This window comes from Acomys minous, assembly GCF_964271855.1.
Source record: "Acomys minous genome assembly, chromosome: 2".
NCBI lineage: Eukaryota > Metazoa > Chordata > Mammalia > Rodentia > Muridae > Acomys > Acomys minous.
In genome coordinates this window covers 85,051,096-85,071,307 of record NC_140484.1, presented here as the reverse complement: position 1 = coordinate 85,071,307, position 20,212 = coordinate 85,051,096, and the positions used below count along the sequence as shown (strand labels likewise).

The following is a 20,212-nucleotide window of genomic DNA, read 5'->3' as shown; positions in this document are numbered from 1 at the left end:
CCAGGTTCCGCGACCCTCCACTTCGGCCCGGAGTCGGAAATTCGAGATCGACTCCAAGATGGTGGCCGGATGTGCCGTTTTCCGATTTATTTCGTGCTTGGCGCTGCGCGCAAAAGTTTGTTCGATCCCAAGAGGCCCCTAAAGGGGGTCGTTGTGCCCATCCCGAGAGTTTGGCGGTGTGGGTATGCACCAGGGTCGGGGTAAAATCACCACTCCCCTGGTGCCCCGCACAAACATGGCCGCGTCAGCATCAGCGAAAGCTGCCAGACGTCCGGCTGGGGTGCGCGCACCGCGCAAGCGCACTGCTGCTCGTCCCGGGACGGGGAAGGCGGCGGCGCTGGCGGCGGCGGCGGCGGCGGCGCGGGGCATGGTCCCCGGATCCGAAGGCCCGGCTCGGGCCGGGGGCCTGGTGGCCGACGTGGTGTTCGTGATCGAGGGGACAGCAAACCTGGGGCCGTACTTCGAGGGGCTCCGCAAGCACTACCTGCTGCCCGCCATAGAGTGAGTGAGCGCCCGCGTCGCCTCCGGCCGCCCTAAGCTAAGGCTGGTGCCGACGCCGCCCTTCCTCCCTCTTTGCAGGTACTTCAACGGGGGCCCACCCGCAGAGACGGACTTCGGGGGAGACGTGAGTGTGCGGCCGAGTAGACCCCCGGGTCCAAGGGAGGAAGGATGGGGGTCCCTAGTCTCGGGTTTGAGGGCTTCCGGGATTTATTTCTATAGGGATACGAAGCTGAGAGGCCCAGTTCCTTGCCAGCGATCTCAGTTTTAAAGTTCTTTTGTCCTGTCCTTCTAGTATGGCGGGACCCAGTACAGCCTTGTGGTGTTCAACACAGTGGACTGCGCTCCAGAATCCTACGTACAGTGTCATGCTCCTACGAGCAGCGCCTATGAGTTCGTCACCTGGCTCGATGGCATCAAGTGAGCTTTGCCTCCATTTTGGGGGCGGGTTGGGGACGCCAGGAAAGACTGTGGGCACGAGGCGCAGGAGCTGTTGCCCCTGGGAGAGCCTGGTGACCGAGCAGTGCTTAGCAGGATTCAGCGTGGGGCCCGAGTGTCCGTGCCGTCCGTCAGCCTGCCCTTCTCCGCTCTCCTCCCTGTCTACGCCCCTAGGAGTCTGCGGGATGGGTCTTGTGGCTTGGATCATGGTTTACAGGGGTAGCTGAGGCTAGCCTTGAGTTCCGGATCCTTGTTCTGTGCTTTCTGGTTACTAGGATTCCAGCTGCGCCCCACCGGTGGCCAGCCTGCGGAGCCAGGCAGCCTGGAGTCCTAGAAACAGAACTGTCTGGCTGCAGGCTCCCGGGCTCCCTTGTGTTGCTCGTCCCTTTCTGAGTCCGCGCCATCTGTGGCACTTGTATTTGTTGTTTGCGGTATTGGGTGACTGTTGCTGTGTATCCGGTTTCCCCCCAGTTTAAGGAGTTCACGCACTGCGGTCACTACCTTGTGACGCTGTGTGTGAGGAACTCAGGAGGAGAAGCCAGGCTGCATTGGGTCCGCCCTCACAGGGCTGTGGTCAGCCACTCCCTGGCATGCCTGCAAAGTCCACAGCCAAGATGGTTTGCTCCGTGGCTGCTGATAGAGCCTTGGTTCCTTCCTGGCTCTTTGCCACCATGCCCTCACGTGTGGCAGTTTGATGCCCAGCAGGCAAAGAGGAAACACCGGGCTTTTTGATGCCCAAGTGACAGACACACCATTAGTAGTTAATGTAAAGCATGGCATTTTTGACACTTGGCACTCGAGTTTTGTTGTTGTTGTTTAAGATTGGTTTATTTTTGTTTATAACACTTAGACACAATAAGCTTTGTCTGCATGCATGCTTGTACAACACTGTGTGCCTGGTGTTCTTGAGGTGGAAGAGGGCATCAGATCCTCTGGAACTGGAGCTAAACAGTGAGAGCTGTTGTGTGGGTGCAGGGAATCCAACCTGTGTCCTCTGGATGAGCAGCGAGTGCTCTGGAAAATGAAAAGGTTTTGTTCTTTTGGTTTTGTTTGTTTGTTTGTTTGTTTGTGTTTGAGACAAGACTTCTCTGCATTGCCCTGGCTGTTCTGGACTTGCTTTGTAGACCAGGCTGGCCTCAAACTCAGAGACCCTCCTGCCTCTGCCTCCTGAGTGCTGGGTTAAAGGTGTGTGTCACCACTCCCGACTTGCAGTTTTTTCTATGCCCGCCCTTGCTCCTGAGTAGTGACACAGAGACCTTTATATTTATTAAAAACTTTGAGGCACTGTACCTGTTCTAACACTAGCTTGGCCTGCGTCCCGCTGTGTGGCCCGTTACCTGCCGTCTCAGTCTCCCTCTGCCTTCTCCATCTGTGCTCCAGTGACAACTCTCTCTGGTCCCCACCTGAGACACCCCCACCTCACTGGGATGCGAAGTCCCCCCCTTAGCTGTCCTGCCCAGCTGTAGGCTGTTCAGCTCTTTACTCACCAAACAGAAGGCTATTAAGAGCTTTGTTTACACAACATTGACACAGGAGACGCTCCATAAAAGTGACAGTGCCACAGTGCCACCTGAATCAGATCTGTAGTCACAGAAGTGAGCATTTGAACAACACAGAGACAGTCTTTACACCATGTACAAAGACACTGTCCCAACAGCGCTCTGAACACTGATCCATTGCTGTAGCCCCCGTCCATTTTTTTTTTTTGTTTTTCGAGACAGGGTCTCTCTGTGTAGTCTTGACTGTCTCCTAACTGTTGAGCCAGCTCTCCAACCCCAAACTAGAAAATTCTCTGCTGTGAGGCCTGTCCTGAGTGCTGTGGGATATTGCTTGTTTGCTTGTTTGGTGCTGCTGCTGGAGTTGGAACCCAGGGCCTTGTCCACGCTAGGTGATCCCTCTGCTGTTGGGCCACACCCCAGCCCCTGTAGAATGTCTAACAGCTTCTGTAGTGAGAGTTCTGGACTTTCTGTTTCCTTAAAATACACAGAAATAGGCCGGGCATGGAGGTGCAGGCCTTTAATCCAAGCACTTGAGAGGCAGAGGCAGGCGGATCACTGTTAATGCAATGCCAGCCTGGTCTACAAAGTGAGTCTAGGACAGCCAAGACTACACAGGGAAACCCTGTCTCAAAAATCAAAAAACAAAACAAAACAAAACAAAACAAGAAACCAACCCCCCCCCCCAAGAAATATAAGAATATGTTTTCATTTTAATCCCAAGTGTGGGGAGATGAGGCTGCTCCCGACTGTTGGCGGCAGCTGACTGTGATTTGCCTCCTGCTCTAGCAGAGGCGTGGGTTTGCCAGCTGCAGACAGCTGCTGATATCATGTGACATTTGAAGGTGTGGGACCTTTTCAGAGAGCATATGAATGCTAGAGCCCCAGTAGGTGGAGGTTGTGGTTGGTGGCCGTTGGGGGAGGGGTGGCAGCGGCTGTGGTTGCGGTTTATTAGTAGTTGCACTCTAAGAAGCAGCCAGGAGAGAAATTAGATTCGGAGATATCTCTCTCCCCACCTCTCCCTCTCCCTCTCTCTCTCTCTCTCTCTCTCCCTCTCTCTCTCTCTTTCCTTCTTTCTGTCCTATCTAGTGATAGGGGTAAAACCAGGTGGGGAGAAAAGAAGAACCCACAAACTGGCAAAAGGCAAACTACAAGCTTCCCTGGCTTTTACCTGCTAACTGCCAAGGGCACCCCTGGAAAGTGTCCCCAGGCGTTGTCAAGAGACTCCTAGAAAGCAGATGGCGCCTTAGTTGAGAACTTCTGGGCTAGACTGAGCTAAGAGCCGCCTGGAGGCGCAGGTCGCTGCGCGGCAGGGCTGGTCACGTAGGGTTCCTTCACATTTGGGCAGCCGTGAGGCGGGGGCTCGCCAGCTCCATTCTCGTTACTTTCCTGCTCGGCTGGTCAGTCCCCCGGGCACAGTTCTGTGAGATGAACCCTCTCTGAGTTTTGCTATCAGCCAGTTGTCCTCGGCCTCTGTGACCTTCCTGTGTTCCCGTCACTGCCTCCACTTCTGGGCCTCTGTGGAAGTCGGGTGCGTGCTGTTTCTGGATTGCTTCCAAGAAGGGTCTGGCCCCCACAAGGTTCAAGGAGATCTTAGCTCTGTAAACAATGAGTGATGCCCGGCACCTCCGCACGCTGTAACTTTCCAGGACTGCTGTTCTGATGGGGGCCTGTGACCATGTCCAAGGTGTTCTGGACTGCGCTCGGTGAGAGTCAGCAGGGCTTGTCCCTGCTTGAGAAATGTCACCTGGTGTTGATGGTGCCTGGAGACAAGGAGTGCAGCTTAGTTACGGGGTGTCATCCAGGTGCAGGCGATATCCTGACTCCTGTGGAGCTGTTGGTCACAGGCACGCATTGTGACCAGGGCCTCCGGGCAGCATGTGACTGGTGATGGGCTCGGTGGGGGCTTAGAGGACAAAAGCAGTTATATCACCCGGTGCCTTGGTTTGTTTTTTGTTTTTGTTTGTTTGTTTGTTTTGAGACAGGGTTCTCTGTGTAACCTTGGCTGTCCTGGACTCTTTTGTAGACCAGGCTGGCCTTGAACTCACAGAGATTCGCCTGCCTCTGCCTCCCAGAGCTCTGGGATTACAGGTGTGTGCCACTGAGCCTGGCTCACCTGAGTGCTTTTTAAAATGTATTTTAACCAGGACAGCTAAGGCTATACAGAGAAACCCTGTCTCAAGAAAGTGTGTGTGTGGAGGGACGTGTGTGTGTGTGTGTGTGTGTGCGCGCGCGCGCGCGCGCGAGTGCATGGGTGTGTGCTTGAGTGTACACAAACTACTTGCTGCCTTGCTCTGATTTAGTGCTGGGCTCCAGGGACCCATCTCAGGTCGTCAGGCTCACGGCCTGTTTGTTTTCCTGTGCTGGGAGCAGACCCGGGCAGTCACTGCACCTCCTGCTGTTTACACTGGCTGGCCAAGCAGGCAGCTTAGCTGGGCTGGGTGCTGGAGGACTGCGCTAGCCCCAGACCTTAACCCTTTACCTGTCCGACACTGTGCCACTACCTGGGTTTGCTTGCTTAATTTATTTTAAGCTTATGGTTATTTCACCTGTGATTGTGCCTGTGTACCATACACATGCCCCCCACTTCTGTCAGATCCCCTGGAAAACAGATGGTAGTGAGCTGCCATGTAGGTGCTGGGACTTGAACCTGGGTCCTCTAGAAGAGCAGTTGGTGTTCTTACCTGCTGAGCCATCTGTAGACCCAGCATCCAGGTTTTTTTTTTTAAATTTTTTATTATTAATTTATTCTTGTTACATCTCAGTGGTTATCCCATCCCTTGTATCCTCCCATTCTTCCCTCCCTCCCATTTCCCCCTTATTCCCCTCCCCTATGACAGTTCCTGAGGGGGACTTCCTCCCCCGTATATGCTCATAGGGTATCAAGTCTTTTCTTGGTAACCTGCTGTCCTTCCTCTGAGTGCCACCAGGTCTCCCCTCCAGGGGACAAGGTCAGCACCCAGGTTTTGAGTTTTGGGTTTTTTTAATTAAAATACAATTGGTAGCTCTGAGCAGCTGTGGGCAGTGGGCGTTGTGCAGCCTCCAGCGCCCTATGTACCTGTCACCCCAGTAGTCTTTTGCTGGCCCCCTGCCTCAGACAGGTCTCAGAGGCTCAGAAGTCTGTGGTTTGCTTTCTTCAGTAGCAGGGAGCTAGGTAGCAGACTACAGGTAGGGGAAATGGGAGCAGACATGAGGCCGTGAGCTAGTGGTGTGGGGCTGTGGTGTCCACACAGGGTGTGGAACAGCCCAGAGATCGGTGGTGGCAGCTGTTGTGCCGAAGCAGAGGCCTTCTCCAAGGGGTGGGCCTCCTAGGCTGCCGTGGAAAAGTACCAGAAGCCTTGTTTGAAAATAATATGGATGGGCTGAGAGGTTAAGAGCACTGGCTGCTCCTCCAGAGGTCCTGAGTTCGATTCCCAGCAAACACATGGTGGCTCACAACCATCTATGATGAGATCTGGTGCCCTCTTCTGGTGTGCAGGCAGAACACTGTATATGTAATAAATAAATAATTTTTTAAAAAAAGAAAGAAAACAATATGGAGGCTGCAAGTCCAAGGTGACAGTAGAGTAGAGTGGAAAGCTGCTGACACTCTGGGTAAGATCCTCCCAGACCTTTCTGGCTGCTGTGGCCTGCCCACGTCTGCTCACCACCTTCCCTTTTTCATAGACATAGAAGCGTCATAATTCCTTTCTGTCTCTTCCATTACTTCCATTACACAATGGAGACCTTGTGTCCAGGAAGGTCACACTGAGTTCCCGGGGTTACGTCTGACAGGGTCACTTAGAGGTGCATTTCATCCTTAGCACGATGGGAGGAAGTAGGCATCCATCTTATGATGATGCTCCTCCTAGCACTTGGGAGACTGAGGGAGGAGGCTTGCCAGCCAGATTCTAAGAGAGGCTGGCGAGATGGCTCGGTAGTTACAAGCACTCACTGGCTGCTTTTCCGGAGGACCCAGGTTTGATTCCGGGCACTCACACGGAAGTTGACAACCACTTGAAACTCCAGTTTCTGGCAATCTCATGCCCTTTCCTGGCCTTTAAGGACACGGATCATGTGTGTGGTATACAGATAGTATATGCAGGCGGAACAGCCAGACATATAAATAAAGTGGAAACAGACATGGTGGCTCAATCCTTCAATCCCAGCACTTGGGAAGCAGAGGCAGGTGGATCCCTGTGAGTTCGAGGCCAGCCAGGTCTATATAGTGAGTAAGATCTTGTCAGTAGTGGGGGAGAGAAAGAAAGAAAGAAACCATGAAACAGAGGGACCATCCAGGAAGGGACATCCGGAGGATGGTCGGGGCGTTGGGCACACCAGGACTTGGGAGCCCAGTTCATTCTCGGTGTCCTGCATCCTTCTGTCCCTCCTCTTCCTCTTCTTTCTTTCTTTTTCTTTTCTTTTTTTTTTTTTTTTTTTTTTAGGTTTTTCAAGACAGGGTCTCTCTGTGTAGCCTTGCCTGTCCTGGACTCACTTTGTACACCAGGCTGGCCTTGAACTCACAGCGATCCACCTGCCTCTGCTTTGAGTGCTGGGACTAAAGATGTGCGCCACCGTGCCTGGCTGTGTTTCCTCTTGGTGCCCTTTCCTACTTGTCACCAAGTAAAACTCCAGTGTCCCGTCCAGGACAGTGACCTGTCACAAGGCGCAGTGCAGTGTTGGAGGGGGCAGGGGAAGAGCCCCCGCCCGTGTAGGGTGCTGTTTCTAACTGGCCGTTACACAGGTTCATGGGCGGTGGTGGTGAGAGCTGCAGCCTCATTGCGGAAGGTCTGAGCACGGCCCTGCAGCTGTTTGATGACTTCAAGAAGATGCGTGAACAGATGTGAGTGTGCCCGCCTCCTGGGAAGTCTTCCTCAAGCCTTACCCTTCATCAGGGACAGGAACAGTGGGGCCCTGTGTAGGCCAGTGCAGGCCCATGCCCTCTGACTTGATGCTTTCTGAGGACCTCCCTCCTGTGTCCCTCACCCAGTGGATGACTAAAGTTGTCAGGAAACCCCAGAGCCTCGAGTGCTGTCAGCTGTCAGTGATGTCAGTGGGTACAGACATGCGCTTTAGCTGCCTCTAGCTTGGAGCACCTGCTCCATAGCATGGCTTTGTTCCCGGCAGTGGCCAGACACACCGAGTCTGCCTCCTCATCTGCAACTCACCCCCATACCTGCTGCCTGCTGTGGAGAGCACCACCTACTCGGGCTGTACGACGGAGAGCTTGGTGCAGAAGATAGGAGAGGTGAGGCGGCGTGCCGAGCAGGAGCGCCTGAGCCCTGCGTGTGGGGAGGAGGGCGGGCCCGCACCTCTAGTTCCTAGGAAGCAGGGTGGGGTCAGGCAAGAGCTCTGTGTCTACTTAAGATTGTCCATACTTAGAATTCCGTGGGGAAATTCATGCCACATTTCACCATCCATTTCCCAACAGTCTGATGATTCCTAACAGTCTGATGATTCCTAACAGTCTGATGAAAGCTGTGGTTTTAGGGCAGGCTGTTTTCCCCCCTCCCTGCCCTCATGCAGTGGGGGAAGAGGCTAGCCCAACATGTTTATGGAGGACCCAGTCTTACCTTGTCCCTTCCTGCAGCGTGGTATCCACTTCTCAGTCGTTTCTCCGAGAAAGCTGCCAGCCCTCCGGCTTCTGTTCGAGAAGGCAGCTCCTCCTAGCTTGATAGAGCCGTTGCAGCCACTAGTGGATGTAAGCCAGGACCCGAGGCACATGGTGCTCGTGCGAGGCCTTGTGCTACCCGGTAAGGCCTGGGGACGGTACATGGACGGGGGTGGGGGTGGGGTCCTCTTTGGCATTCTCTTAACATGGAGTTTTGATTATCCATCTTTCTACCCCAACCCTTTCTCCCGGACCTCGGTTGTCTCTCCTGTGCTCAGTTGGCGGCGGCTCAACCCCAGGCTCTCTGCAGCCCAAGCAAACAGTCCCCCTGCCACCAGCTCCAACCTCAGCTGCCACACTCTCGGCAGCGCCGCAGCAGGCTCTTCCCCCTGTCCCACCACAGTACCAGGTATGGCTGTTCTCAGGGACCAGCAGAGCCATGGCCTCGTGGGAGGACCCAGTGAGACATTGGGATGGCGCGTGAAGGGACCGCACAGGCCAGGGATGGCCTCTGTGCTGATGGGGGCAAAGCTCTAGCGTCAACAGAGTGGCTTAGCTTGTCTCGTGGGGCCACAAGTACATAGTTGGGGTACAAACGCGGTCTCCTCCTGTGTGACAGGTGCCCGGGAACCTCAGCGCTGCACAGGTGGCAGCTCAGAATGCTGTGGAGGCTGCCAAGAACCAGAAGGCTGTGCTGAGCCGCTGTGGGTCCCGGAAGAGGCGGGGGTGGGGTGAGGTGGGGTGCTCACTGGCCCCCTGGCCCCGGTCCCCACTCACGCTTGTCTTGCCCACAGTCCCATCCATGAACCCTCTGCAGCAAGCTGCTTCAGGAGTGGGGCCCCCCTTCAGCCAGGCCCCGGCACCCCCACTGGCTCCTGGGCCCCCCGGAGCCCCCAAGCCACCTCCTGCTTCACAGCCTAGCCTAGTCTCCACTGTGGCCCCTGGGCCAGGCCTGGCACCCCCTGCACAGCCGGGGGCTCCATCTATGGTAGGTGGCTCACAGTGCCCCGCCCTACTCCCTGCCGCGTGCTCACAGTGGGGCCTGGGCACAGCAGCGAGCCTCCTAGCTGTGATTTGCCACTCCAGGGCAGGCTGCGGCCTCCAAACGGTTCTGAGGCCCTCTGGCGTCCTGTAGCTTTGAGAGTCTGGTTCCTCAGGCTTGCCTTGAGCGGTCTCTGGCACGGATGGTGGTGGTGCTGTGAATGAGGGCAACCGCTCTCTGAGAGGGCACGGCCCCCTCACTGCTGTTTGTTCTCCTCAGCAGGCAGGCACTGTGGCCCCAGGTGGGGTCAGTGGTCCTTCACCAGCCCAGCTTGGGGCCCCTGCACTTGGTGGGCAGCAGTCAGTGTCCAACAAGCTCCTGGCCTGGAGTGGGGTTCTCGAGTGGCAGGAGGTGAGTGGGGGCGTGCAGAGCGGGCAGCTCCTGGCGCGCTTAGGATTTGCAGCTGGAGGCTAGTCCGGAGGACTCTAGGATTTGTGGACCAGGTATCAAGTTGGGGTTTAAAATTTATGTTGACACCAGGCATAGTGGCGCATGCCTTCAATCCCAGCACTGGGGAGGCAGAGGTGGGGGGATCTGATTCTTAGGCCAGCCTTCTAGATAGTGAGTTCCAGGATAGCTAGGACTACACAGAGAAACCCTTTTTCAAAAAACAAGCCCCCCGAAAATTATGTCAGTGGTTGAACATTTGCCTACAAGGCCTCCATCCCCTGTCTGCCTGTCTGCCTTCCTCTCTCTTCCCTCCCTCTTTTCTTCCCTCTCCCTCCCTTCTTCCTTCCCTCCCTCCTTCCCTCTCCCTCCCTTCTTCCTTCCCTCCCTCCTTCCCTCTCCCTCCCTTCTTCCTTCCCTCCCTCCTTCCCTCTCCCTCCCTTCTTCCTTCCCTCTCCTTTCTCTCCTCTCTCCCCCCCCCCTCGCTTCCTTCCTCCCTACCACCCCCTCCCTCTTACACAGCAAGGCCTAGAGTTTGGCCTCTCAACTGGGTCCCTCATATTGTGGCTCTGAAGATAGTGATTATACAATTTTGGGCTCGGAGGAGGGACCCAGCATTCGTGGAGTTCGGCAGCCGAGGGCGGGGCTGCTGGGAAGGCAGAGGCAGGAGGCTTTGGCTCACTCATCCCTTTCTCTCAGAAACCCAAGCCTGCGTCCGTGGATGCCAACACCAAGCTGACGAGGTCGCTGCCTTGCCAGGTCTACGTGAACCACGGAGAAAACCTGTAGGTATTTGCCGGGGCGGGGCCGGCTCACGTGACTCCCCTGACTCTTTCCCTAACTTGCCTTCCAGGAAGGCTGAGCAGTGGCCACAGAAGCTGATCATGCAGCTCATCCCGCAGCAGCTGCTGGTGAGTCCTGCAGGCCGAGGGCCCCCCCAACCCTTGTCCCCCCCCTCCCCGCCCCCCGCCCCAGCCCTCGCTCCCCCGCCAACGGCTGCCCCATGTGATGCCTGTACGTTTCCAGACCACCCTGGGCCCACTGTTCCGAAACTCAAGAATGGTCCAGTTCCACTTCACCAACAAGGACCTGGAGTCCCTCAAAGGCCTCTACCGCATCATGGGGAACGGCTTTGTGAGTAGTGGGCGCTGGCCGAGCACCGCCTCCTGTTCCCTTCCCTGCCGACTTAGGCCCCAGGCTGCGTGTGTGGCACTGCAGGTGGGACCTGGCCTTGCTTAACCACAGTATCTAACACCCGCTGCCTCCCTGTCCCGTGGCGCTGGTGATGTTGTTGTTGTGTTGACCTGCTTCAGGCTCCCGAGGGCTGGGTTTGTAGACATGTGCATCCAGCCCGGCTTTGCTCCCCAGGGCGCTCTTACCTGTGGTCCCACTTTGCTGGTTGGGCCTGTCCTGATGGCTGATCTAACCTGTTGAAGAGGCCTCTTCCTGGGGGTGCCAGTGGGTTGAAACTTGGGTTTGGGGAAGACGCACGTGCCTGTGTGCGTCAGATCGGACACAGCTTTTTCCCAGGCAGAGAGCGCTGTCGTCAGCCTCTCAGCCCTTTTTCACCACTGCTAGCACTGTTGTCTCTCACGTCTGTGGGTCGTGCACACAGGCTTCTGCTGTGGCTGTGATGAGGATGCGGTGGGCCTGGGACCCTCGGCTATGTGGCCCGTCAGTGCGACACTGAATTCGTAGGGAAAGTTCTAAGATTGAGCTTAGTAGGAACTGGGGTTTTTGCTGTGGAACACGACCCAACAGGGAGCTCAGTAACGTCAACGCCTAGGCCTCTCACAGGCCCGGGATAGTTACCTCAGCTTGAAGCATGTAGAAGTAGCAATCACTGTAGTCCCCTTCTTCAGGAAAGGAGAACTGTCCAAAACTTCTGGCCAGGCCTCCTTTTATCTGAGCCAGAGTTGGTCTCTAGGCTACAGCCCTTGTAGGGGAGGATACTCACCCCACGCTGGCCTGGGTGGACCTGGCTCGTTTTGTGTTGGATGACAGACAGGAGAGGGTGTGTGGTAACGAGCAGCTGCAGGGTGAGAGAACCCAGGAAGCCACGGCCTGAGGGCCTGCGGGCCACTCTGACTGCCAAAATGGCTGCCTTGTGATGGCGCTGTTTCCCGGTCCATGCTGGCACACACTGGCAGAGATAGAGCCGCCCTTCCTGGCATCCGCTTCAGCAGAGCTCTTTCCAAAATGGCTAGGGGAGGCAGCCCCCTGCTCTGCAGAAGTGAAACATGAGGTGGGGGTGCTCAGTCGGGGTCGTTGCTGGCTTCTGTGGCCTACTGTCTCCCTCTCTCGAATGCTCAGCAGGCACCTCCATCTTGCTGTGCCCTGTCACTCAGTGTCTGTTCCTGGGGTAGATGCCAAGCCAACCTGTCCTCCTTAGCCTTGCACAAAGCGAGGAGGGGCGCCCTGGTGCCCTCTGCTGGCAGGTTCTGAGGAGTCTCTGTCCACAGGCGGGCTGCGTGCACTTCCCACATACGGCGCCGTGCGAGGTGCGCGTGCTCATGCTCCTGTACTCGTCCAAGAAGAAGATCTTCATGGGCCTCATCCCCTACGACCAGAGCGGCTTCGTCAACGGTATCCGCCAGGTCATCACCAACCACAAGCAGGTCCAGCAGCAGAAGCTGGAGCAGCAGCGCGGGGTGAGTGGTGGTGGCATTAGCTGCACAGAGCCCAGCCAGTCACCATGGTGACAGCGTCCCTGAGTCCCATGTCCCTCTTGTGTCGCAGTAGAGCAGCTCAGTCCCTCTCAGTGTCTGCTGCAAACCCTGACACAGACCCCCTTACAACCAGGCATAGGCCGGGCGGTGGTGGCGCACGCCTTTAATCCCAGCACTCGGGAGGCAGAGGCAGGTGGATCACTGTGAGTTCGAGGCCAGCCTGGTCTACAAAGTGAGTCCAGGACAGCCAAGGCTACACAGAGAAACCCTGTCTCTAAAAAGAAAAAAACAAAAAACAAACAACCAAGCATAGTGCGAGGCGCCTCTCAGATGGTGTGTCCCAGAGAAAGGCGCCCTCCTCCTCCACACCAGGTCCCCCTGACAGGGCCAGACAGCTGTCCGTCATCACTGACCTGTCCTCTCTGTCCCCGTGCAGATGGGGGCACAGCAGGCACCTCCAGGCCTGGGCCCCATTCTGGAGGACCAAGCGAGGCCCCCGCAGAATCTAGTGAGGACTGGGGTGGGGACTGGGGCGGGGCTGGAGGCGGGGGGACTGGGGGCAGCCACCCTGCTGCCTGCTCTTCCTCATGCTCTTTCTTCCCAGCTACAGCTCCGCGCACCGCAGCCCCAGCCTCCGGGTGCTGTGGGAGCCTCTGCAGCTACAGGGCAGCCCCAGCCACAAGGGACTACCCAGGCCCCCACAGGGGCTCCCCAAGGTCCTCCTGGAACAGCCCCTGGCCCACCTCCCTCTGGACCCATTCTTCGGCCCCAGAACCCTGGGGCCAACCCCCAGCTGCGGAGTCTCCTCCTTAACCCAGCACCGGTGAGACTTGGAGCGGAGCCTTGGGGAGTCATAGATCCTGACCCACTTTCTCCAGGAGGAGGAGGAGGCGGTGGGCTAGACCAGGCTCGCAGGGAGGAGGGCCATCCTGGAGTTCAGACTGGGCCCTCTGAGCTATTATTCTTGGTCTTCCTCAGCCCCAGCCTGGGGTACCCCCACCCCAGGCCTCCCTCCACCACATGCAGCCTCCAGGCGCCTCTGCACTACTGGCAGCACCACACCAGAGCTTGGGGCAGCCCCAGCTGGGCCCGCAGCTCCTGCACGCCCCACCTGCGCAGCCTTGGCCCACACAGCTTCCCCAGCGGGCTCCACTGCCAGGTAAGGGGCTCCAGGGGTGGGCAGGGCTCTAGACCAGGACTCCCGCAGCTCTAGGGAGCTCAGCCATGGAAGCAAGCCTCAGTGGGTGAGAACTTCCCGAGATCCTTAGCTGCTTCCCAGGTGCTGGAAGATGTCTTAGGGTCAGTGAAGCTGTGTGGGGGATGGGCTCCCAAAGGATCAAAGGAAAGTGTCTACATCCGGTTGGGCTTTGAAGGACCTCTGGCGGTCTCTGGAGCTTCCTAGAAACCTGACAGCCTTGGGTTCCCAGAGGAGGTGGGATGAGAGGCCCAGGGTCCTCAATGGCCCCAGGGACCACTGGGAGATGTAGTCCCTTCCCACTGCCCCCCAGGTCAGATGCTGCTGAGCGGGGGTCCCCGGGGCCCGGTCCCCCAGCCGGGCCTGCAGCCCAGCGTCATGGAGGACGACATCCTCATGGACCTCATCTGAACCCAACACCCAATAAAGTTCCTTTTAACAATGCCCGGCTCCCGTCACTGACGCCCCTAGGGCTGTCTTTGCTCTCGCCTTGCAGACTCCCCAAGGCCCCTGCTGGGTGATGCTGGGCGCTGGGGTGAGTTGGAGGCAGCATGGTATGGCCTGGTTCTGGGAGACGTGGAGGCAGGTGGGCAGGTCACGTGCACCCAGGAGTTACAGAGCCCAGAATGCCTCTGACCCAGCCAGGGTTCCCAGGAGCCTGGAAGGAGAAGCAGCAGTTGGGAGCCAGGAGGGACCTAGGTGCAGATAGCCAGCGTCGCAGGAAAGGGACGTGCAGGGCCAGGAGGCGGGAGCCCCTGGAACATGAGCATTTCAGGGAGAAGCCTGAACTAGAGATTTGTCCTGCGATGCAGGAGCGCACGGGCCACCCACAGGGCAGGGGTCAGGAAGGCTCACTGGTTTGTAGCAGCAAGGTAGGCAAGAGGCGAGGTCATGGTAGTGTCCAGGTGACACACGCCACACCAGGAAGGCAGGATGTCCCCGTGGGACAGAGTTTGCTGTGCTTGAAGCCATAGCAGTCAGAGTTGCACACGGCAGGCACTGGGCTCCACTTGGAGGTGTGGCTAAGTGGGCAGCGCCTGTCTCACAGGGGCCCTCAGGCTGTGTGCAGGTGCTTTTCCTGGAGATGGAGTGAGATGTTTGTCACAGAGGCACACGTTGCCCTGAGTTGTGGTCCGTGCCTGGACCACCACTGCCTGGGTTTGGGAAGCCGGTTAGTGTGCAGGTCACCCACCCATCCCAGGAGAGAGGCTGCGATCTGGTGGCCCAGGGGCCACCACAGATGAGTTTTGTTTGGCCTTCCCTGTGTTGGCATGTGTCACTTCCTTCCTGCCAGTTAGCTGTAAAACTCAAGTCAAATGCGCACGTGCACTGTCTGCGGTCTTGCTCCTCTTGACGTGCTGGAAGACTGACACCCGGGGCCCGGCCCTCTGCCCGGCATAGGTAGCCAGGCTGCCCCATCAGAGCGGCTCATGCTCCTGGGTTCGCCACAGTCCCCACCACTCTCTCTTGCTCTTCCACGGTGAGGCAGGGGCCTGGCCTCTGTCATGGGGCTGGCACCGTGGTGGTTCTGTGGTAGCACTCAGAGAAAAGTGAAATCTTTCTTGTACCCATGTCTCCTTCAAAAGTGGCCAAACGAAAGAGAGAAGGAGAGGGCCGCGTGTTTCGAGAAAAATGGGAGCGAGACTATTTCTTTGTGGAAGTGAAGAGCATGCCTACGTGCTTAATATGCAAAAAGAACGTGTCAGTCCTCAAAGAGTACAACCTGAAACGCCACTATGAGTCCCAGCACAGTAGGAGCTACAGCCAGTACACAGCGCAGAGCCGCGACAGGCTCCTGCAGGAGCTGAAAAGGGCCCTCAGAGCCAGCGAGGCACTCGAGAGCCACGAGTAGGAGCCCTGGAGTGATGTGGAAAGAACTCCCGAGTCTGAAGAACTGCGTGCTCGAGGCTGCCCTGTGAGTCTGACAAGCTCTTGCAGGCTGAAGCGACAGGAGTCAGAAGCTTTACGGATCCAGTTGCCTGAGCAACCGCTGTGGCCTTCACTGGCTGCGCGAACCTCTGAGCGCATGGTTGTTGTTGTTGGTGGTCTCCATGTCACAAGGACGCCTGTGAAGTGGCACCAAGCCAGCCTCTCACTCTGAAGTGGCTTGCGCGTGTGCACGCACATACATCAGCATTCATAAGCACAATACAGCTCATCGTGGTGATTGGGCTGTCCCATACCTCCATCCCGGTGGCACTGTTTTCCAAGGACCCAGGTCAGGTCCTGGACTCAATAACCAGGAATCGACATATCACGAGAAAACACCGCGACGCCTTGACTCTGGCATTCCTGTACTTGAACTGAGCCAATCTTCTGAGACCAGGATGTGCAGAAGCCCAAACTGGCGTGTTTGGTTCATTTCACAGTGTTGAGAGCCACGCCCTGGTGCCCTGGAGGTCAGTTAGAGACTTCTGGTTGAAGCTGTCACCCTTCTGAAGACTGAGTTGCTCAGAAGGGACCTTCACAAACAGCTCATGAATGTATGACTGCTGCGGCCTGACCAGGAGTGGCGGGACTGCCCACCCTTGCTGCAGCTGGTTTCTGAGTGAGAGGCGGCCAGGACCCGTTGCCCACACTGTGAGATCTAAGCCCAGGTGCCCCCGGGCCACACTCTACTTGAACCTGAGCTGACACTGGCTAGCTCGCCTTAGGATTATGTGAACGCAGACCCCAGTGCGAGGTGCAGTGCCACACGGGGTGCTTGTAATTCTGCAAGATGGCGAGGTGCCTCTGCCTCTGCCCAGCAGTGTCCTAAGTGTCTGGCTGCCCATGCGCACGACAGTCACTGCTTTCCGTTACAGACCTAAATCAAACGCTCCGTTTTAAGGATCAAGGTTGAATTCTTATCTGCCCCTCTGTCCCATCCAGTGCCAGTACTGACGTCTGGGTGTAGGACGGCAGGTGTCAACCTCCTAGACTCCACTCCAAGGCACAAGAGAATTACAAGAGAGAAATTTTAATACCTAAATATTTCTATTTTTCAATTTGTATTTTTTCAATTTTGAATTTAAAGTATGAACTCTAGCATCATACGTGTTTGTGTTGTGTTCCATGCGTTCACCATAGCTCAGTAAAGATCCAATTTGATTATGTTTCTGGCCGTGGGCGTTCCTTCTCCCTAACTGGTCTACCCACTTGTATGACAGCCTGGCCCCCCCGTTGCTGGTTCTCCTGTGCCCCTGCCCTGGGGCCTGGCTGGGAGGGGCTAGGAGTCCCCTTGTCCCCCGAGACCCCTCCCCTGGGTGATCCTCACAGGATGAAAGACAGACTAGGGGACCCAGGTGCACTGAAGACACCAAGGCAAGGTGGTGACACAGCCACGCAGCCAGGGTGTGCCCGTGGCTCTGAGACATGGTGCTAGGGACTGTGGCGAACCTGCAGCATGCTGCCCCGTCTGGTGGCCTTCAAAGTAAACCACACACACTGAGGACCAAACAAAATCTGCTGTGGGTCTCATTAGGCCACCATTTTGTGACCTCTGGAAGGAGGAGACTCTGGAGCCAGGACGTAGCCTCGGTGGAGACCCACGCGTGAGGCGTGGGCAGGGAGCAGGAAGCTGGAAGCAGCAGTCAGGTTTTGTGAGGGTGAACTGAGTCATCAGTAGGAGAGCCAGGGAGGCACCAGGCAGCAGTTCTAGGGAAACATGGGTTGGCTCTCCAAACAAATTAAGAGTGGTTGTGGTGAGCCTGGCTGTGGTGGCGCACACCTTTAGTCCCAGCACTTGGGGGGCAGAGGCAGGGGGACTCTCTTGAGTTCGAGTCCAGCCTGGTCTAGAGTGAGTTCCAGGTCAGCCAGGGCTACACAGAGAAACCATGTCTTGGGGGAGGAAACAAGTTTTAAAAAGCAGATAAAAGAATGGTGGGCTGGAGAAAGGGCTGGGCGTTAAGAGTGGGTCCTGCAAACTGGGCGTGGTGGCGCACGCCTTTAATCCCAGCGCTCGGGAGGAAGAGGCAGGTGGACCCCTGTGAGTTCGAGGCCAGCCTGGTCTACAAAGTGAGTCCGGGACAGTCAAGGCTACACAGAGAAACCCTGTCTCAAAAAACCATAAAAAACAAAACAAGTGGGTACTGCGTCTGCAGGGTTCAGTTCCCAGCACCCACATCACGTGACTGACAAACACTTGTGACTTCAGTTCCAGGAGGGGCTGACTCCTCTAGCCTCCAAGGACACCTGCACACACACACACACACACACACACACACACACACACGCACACGCACACGCACACACAGAAAAAACAATGGTTGAGGCACAGTCTTGTCCTCCGCCACTCAACAGGCTGCCGCCTCAGCCTGACCCTTCCGCATGTCGGTATTGCCCTGTCCCATGCTGTCACATAGCACTCGGGAGCTGGGAACTGTGGTCCCTGACCATACACACACGAAGCAAAGCTCAAACCAACCACTTAGCTCCTACTGCAGCCAGCCTGGGAGGGCCATGGTTTAGACAAGCGAAGGAGGAGGAAGGGAGGCAGGGGAGTAGTGTTTTTTAAAATTATCTGTATTACCTGTAGGCGTGTCTGCATAGTTCCAGGCCAACCAAGGAGACCTTGTCTCAGAAACAAGAAGCCAAGGGGTATTTAAGGAATGTTTGTTTCAAGGTACACCACGTCTCTAAAACCTTTTCCTGTTGTCGGAAAGTCCTGAGCCAACAAATATACTTTTTTAGAAAGAAGGGGGGGAGGAGACAAAAATGACAGCCTTTTCATATCTCACCTTCTCTTACTTCAGGTCTCAGGCTAGGGGCGTGGCTCAGTGGAGAGCCCCTGCGAGTGTCCCCCAGTGAGGCATAGTGTGTAGTTTCGAGCTGCTTGTACACTGTCTCAACTTCTACCTGCCTCAGGCCCACATCAAGATGTGGCTAGCAACTGTCAAGTTTGTGGCTCTTGAGGTGTTTGGGAGGTATTATTTATTATCATCCCCCCCCCCCTTTTCTTTTTTTCTTGCTCCATAAACCAGGCTGGCCTCAAACTCAGAGATCTACTTGCCTCTGCCTCCTGAGTGCTGGAATTAAAGGCATACACCACCTGTCTAGTGTTCCTTTTTGAAGAAAAATAAAATACAAGCTGGTATGACCAGGTACCAGCTCCCTAGGGCATACCTGTGGAAAGGCAGATTTGTTCTGGGTCCCAGGATCTGGGGTAGGCTGTAGGGATGGTGACCCCTATCAGATCAGCAGGTGCATTTTTTCCTTTAGGACATGTCACACACTGATTAGAAGGCTCATGACCTGCTGGGGCTTTGGAAGGGATAGAGTCGTGGCCAGAAGTTGCCAGGTGACTTGTGGTCCTGGCAGCGGCAAGGTAGAAATGTGACACGGCAGGGTCTTTGGTTCACTGCTGTGTTCATGTCCTGCATGGGCGCCAAGATGCCCGTGTGGAGGTCTGAAGGGTCCAGGGCATCCAACTGGGGTTTGGCAGCCAGCACCTTTACCAGCTGGCCATAGTGCCAGCCCCTGAAAAGCCCTTAGGAGTTAAAGAAGCTGAATACAGGGGAAACTAGGCTGTCGTGGCGATGCTGGCTTGTACTTAACACTTGTGAAGATGAGGCAGGAGGATGTGAGGAGGACGACATCTTCCTCAGTCTTTGTTTTAGGGTTCTGATTAGAGCAGCGAGGCTGGCTAGGAACCATGAGGGCTGGAGCAGGGGACGCGGGGAGATGCAGGTCAGGCTCTCCTCGCCGCTGCTGCTGAGGGGTGCTCAGACAAGTTAGCAGTGGGGCTCTGGGGTGCTTGTAACTGCTTAACTGCAGGTGGAGTCTTCAAACACCCATTGGTCATCTGGCCTTAATCCAGGCTGTATTCTCGCTGGCAGCTGGTTGTACTTGCCTTTGCTGCTTGTTCCTCAAGGCCGTTGCTGCAGGGACAGAGTGACCCAGTTTGTGTCCACACATAGCACAGGTTGTGTAATCTAATTTACTCTCGTCCATCCAGGACTGCACAATTTCCATGGCAAGACCCCTTTTTTCTTTTGAGACAGTTTTTTTTTTTGTAAGATTTATTTATTATATATACAGTGCTCTGCCTGCATGTACGCCTGCAGGCCAGAAGAGGGCGCCAGGTCTCATTATAGACGGCTATGAGCCACCATGCGGTTGCTGGGAATTGAACTCAGGACCTCTGCAAGAGCAGTCAGTGCTCTTGACCTCTGAGCCATCTCTCCAGCCCCCTTGAGACAGACTTAGGTAGTTTGGGCTGGCCTCAAAACTCTACGTGTAGAGGATGACCTTGAATTAAGCTTCCCACCCCCACCCCTCAACTGCTGGGATTATAGGCCTTGAACTCGGGGCTGCTTGCCTGCCTCTGCCTCCCAAGTCATTAAAACCACGTGCCACAACATCTGGTTTTCCCTTGCTTTAAAAAAAAATTATTTTAAACATTTCATTTTATGTTTGTGAGTGTTTCGCCTGGTGCCTGTGGAAGCCGGAAGCGGGTATGTGATCCCATGGAACTGGAATTACAAGGACGTGTGGATGCTGGGAATCAAACCTGGGTACTCTGAACTGGGAGCACACCTGGAATCCCAGCACCCGGCAGGCAGAGGCAGGTGGAGCTCAGAGTTCAAAGCCAGCCTGGTCTACAAAGTGAGTTTAGGACAGCCGAGGCTACACAGAGAAGCCCTGTCTTGAAAAAAAAAAACCAAAATCCAAGCAAACAAAAATGCTGAGTACTCTGAACAGTAATACATATTAGTAGCTGAACCATCTCTCCAGCGTCTCCCTGTTTTGAAAGTTTTTCATATGTGTAGCCCTGGATGACCACAAACTTGCAAGGATTAATAAGTGGGTTGTGGGCAGGGCGTCGGTGACACACTCCTTTAATCCCAGCACTCAGGAGGCAGAGGTGGGTGGATCTCTGTGAGTTCGAGGCCAGGCTGGTCTACGGAGCAGGTCTTC

General features: G+C 55.9%; 1 protein-coding gene across 7 annotated transcripts; it reads left to right on the top strand.

The window, feature by feature from the left end:
- The first annotated feature begins 50 nt into the window (after positions 1-50).
- On the top strand, positions 51-16,408 carry MED25 (mediator complex subunit 25). 7 transcript variants are annotated; one of them, XM_084771161.1, is made up of 18 exons: positions 53-501; positions 580-625; positions 794-918; positions 7,156-7,254; positions 7,539-7,659; positions 8,002-8,164; positions 8,301-8,431; positions 8,642-8,726; positions 8,817-9,010; positions 9,287-9,415; positions 10,151-10,236; positions 10,305-10,362; positions 10,478-10,585; positions 11,914-12,102; positions 12,557-12,628; positions 12,725-12,943; positions 13,099-13,279; positions 14,902-16,408. In XM_084771161.1, exons 1-18 carry the CDS (start codon positions 185-187, stop codon positions 15,165-15,167), a joined length of 2,589 nt encoding a protein of 862 aa, XP_084627287.1. In that variant the 5' UTR covers positions 53-184; the 3' UTR covers positions 15,168-16,408. The 7 variants fall into 7 exon arrangements, with proteins under 7 accessions (XP_084627288.1, XP_084627287.1, XP_084627286.1 ...); XM_084771160.1 differs by having other exon boundaries at positions 9,284-9,415; XM_084771164.1 differs by lacking the exon at positions 14,902-16,408 and adding an exon at positions 13,629-13,757 and having other exon boundaries at positions 57-501.
- The last annotated feature ends 3,804 nt before the right edge of the window (positions 16,409-20,212 follow it).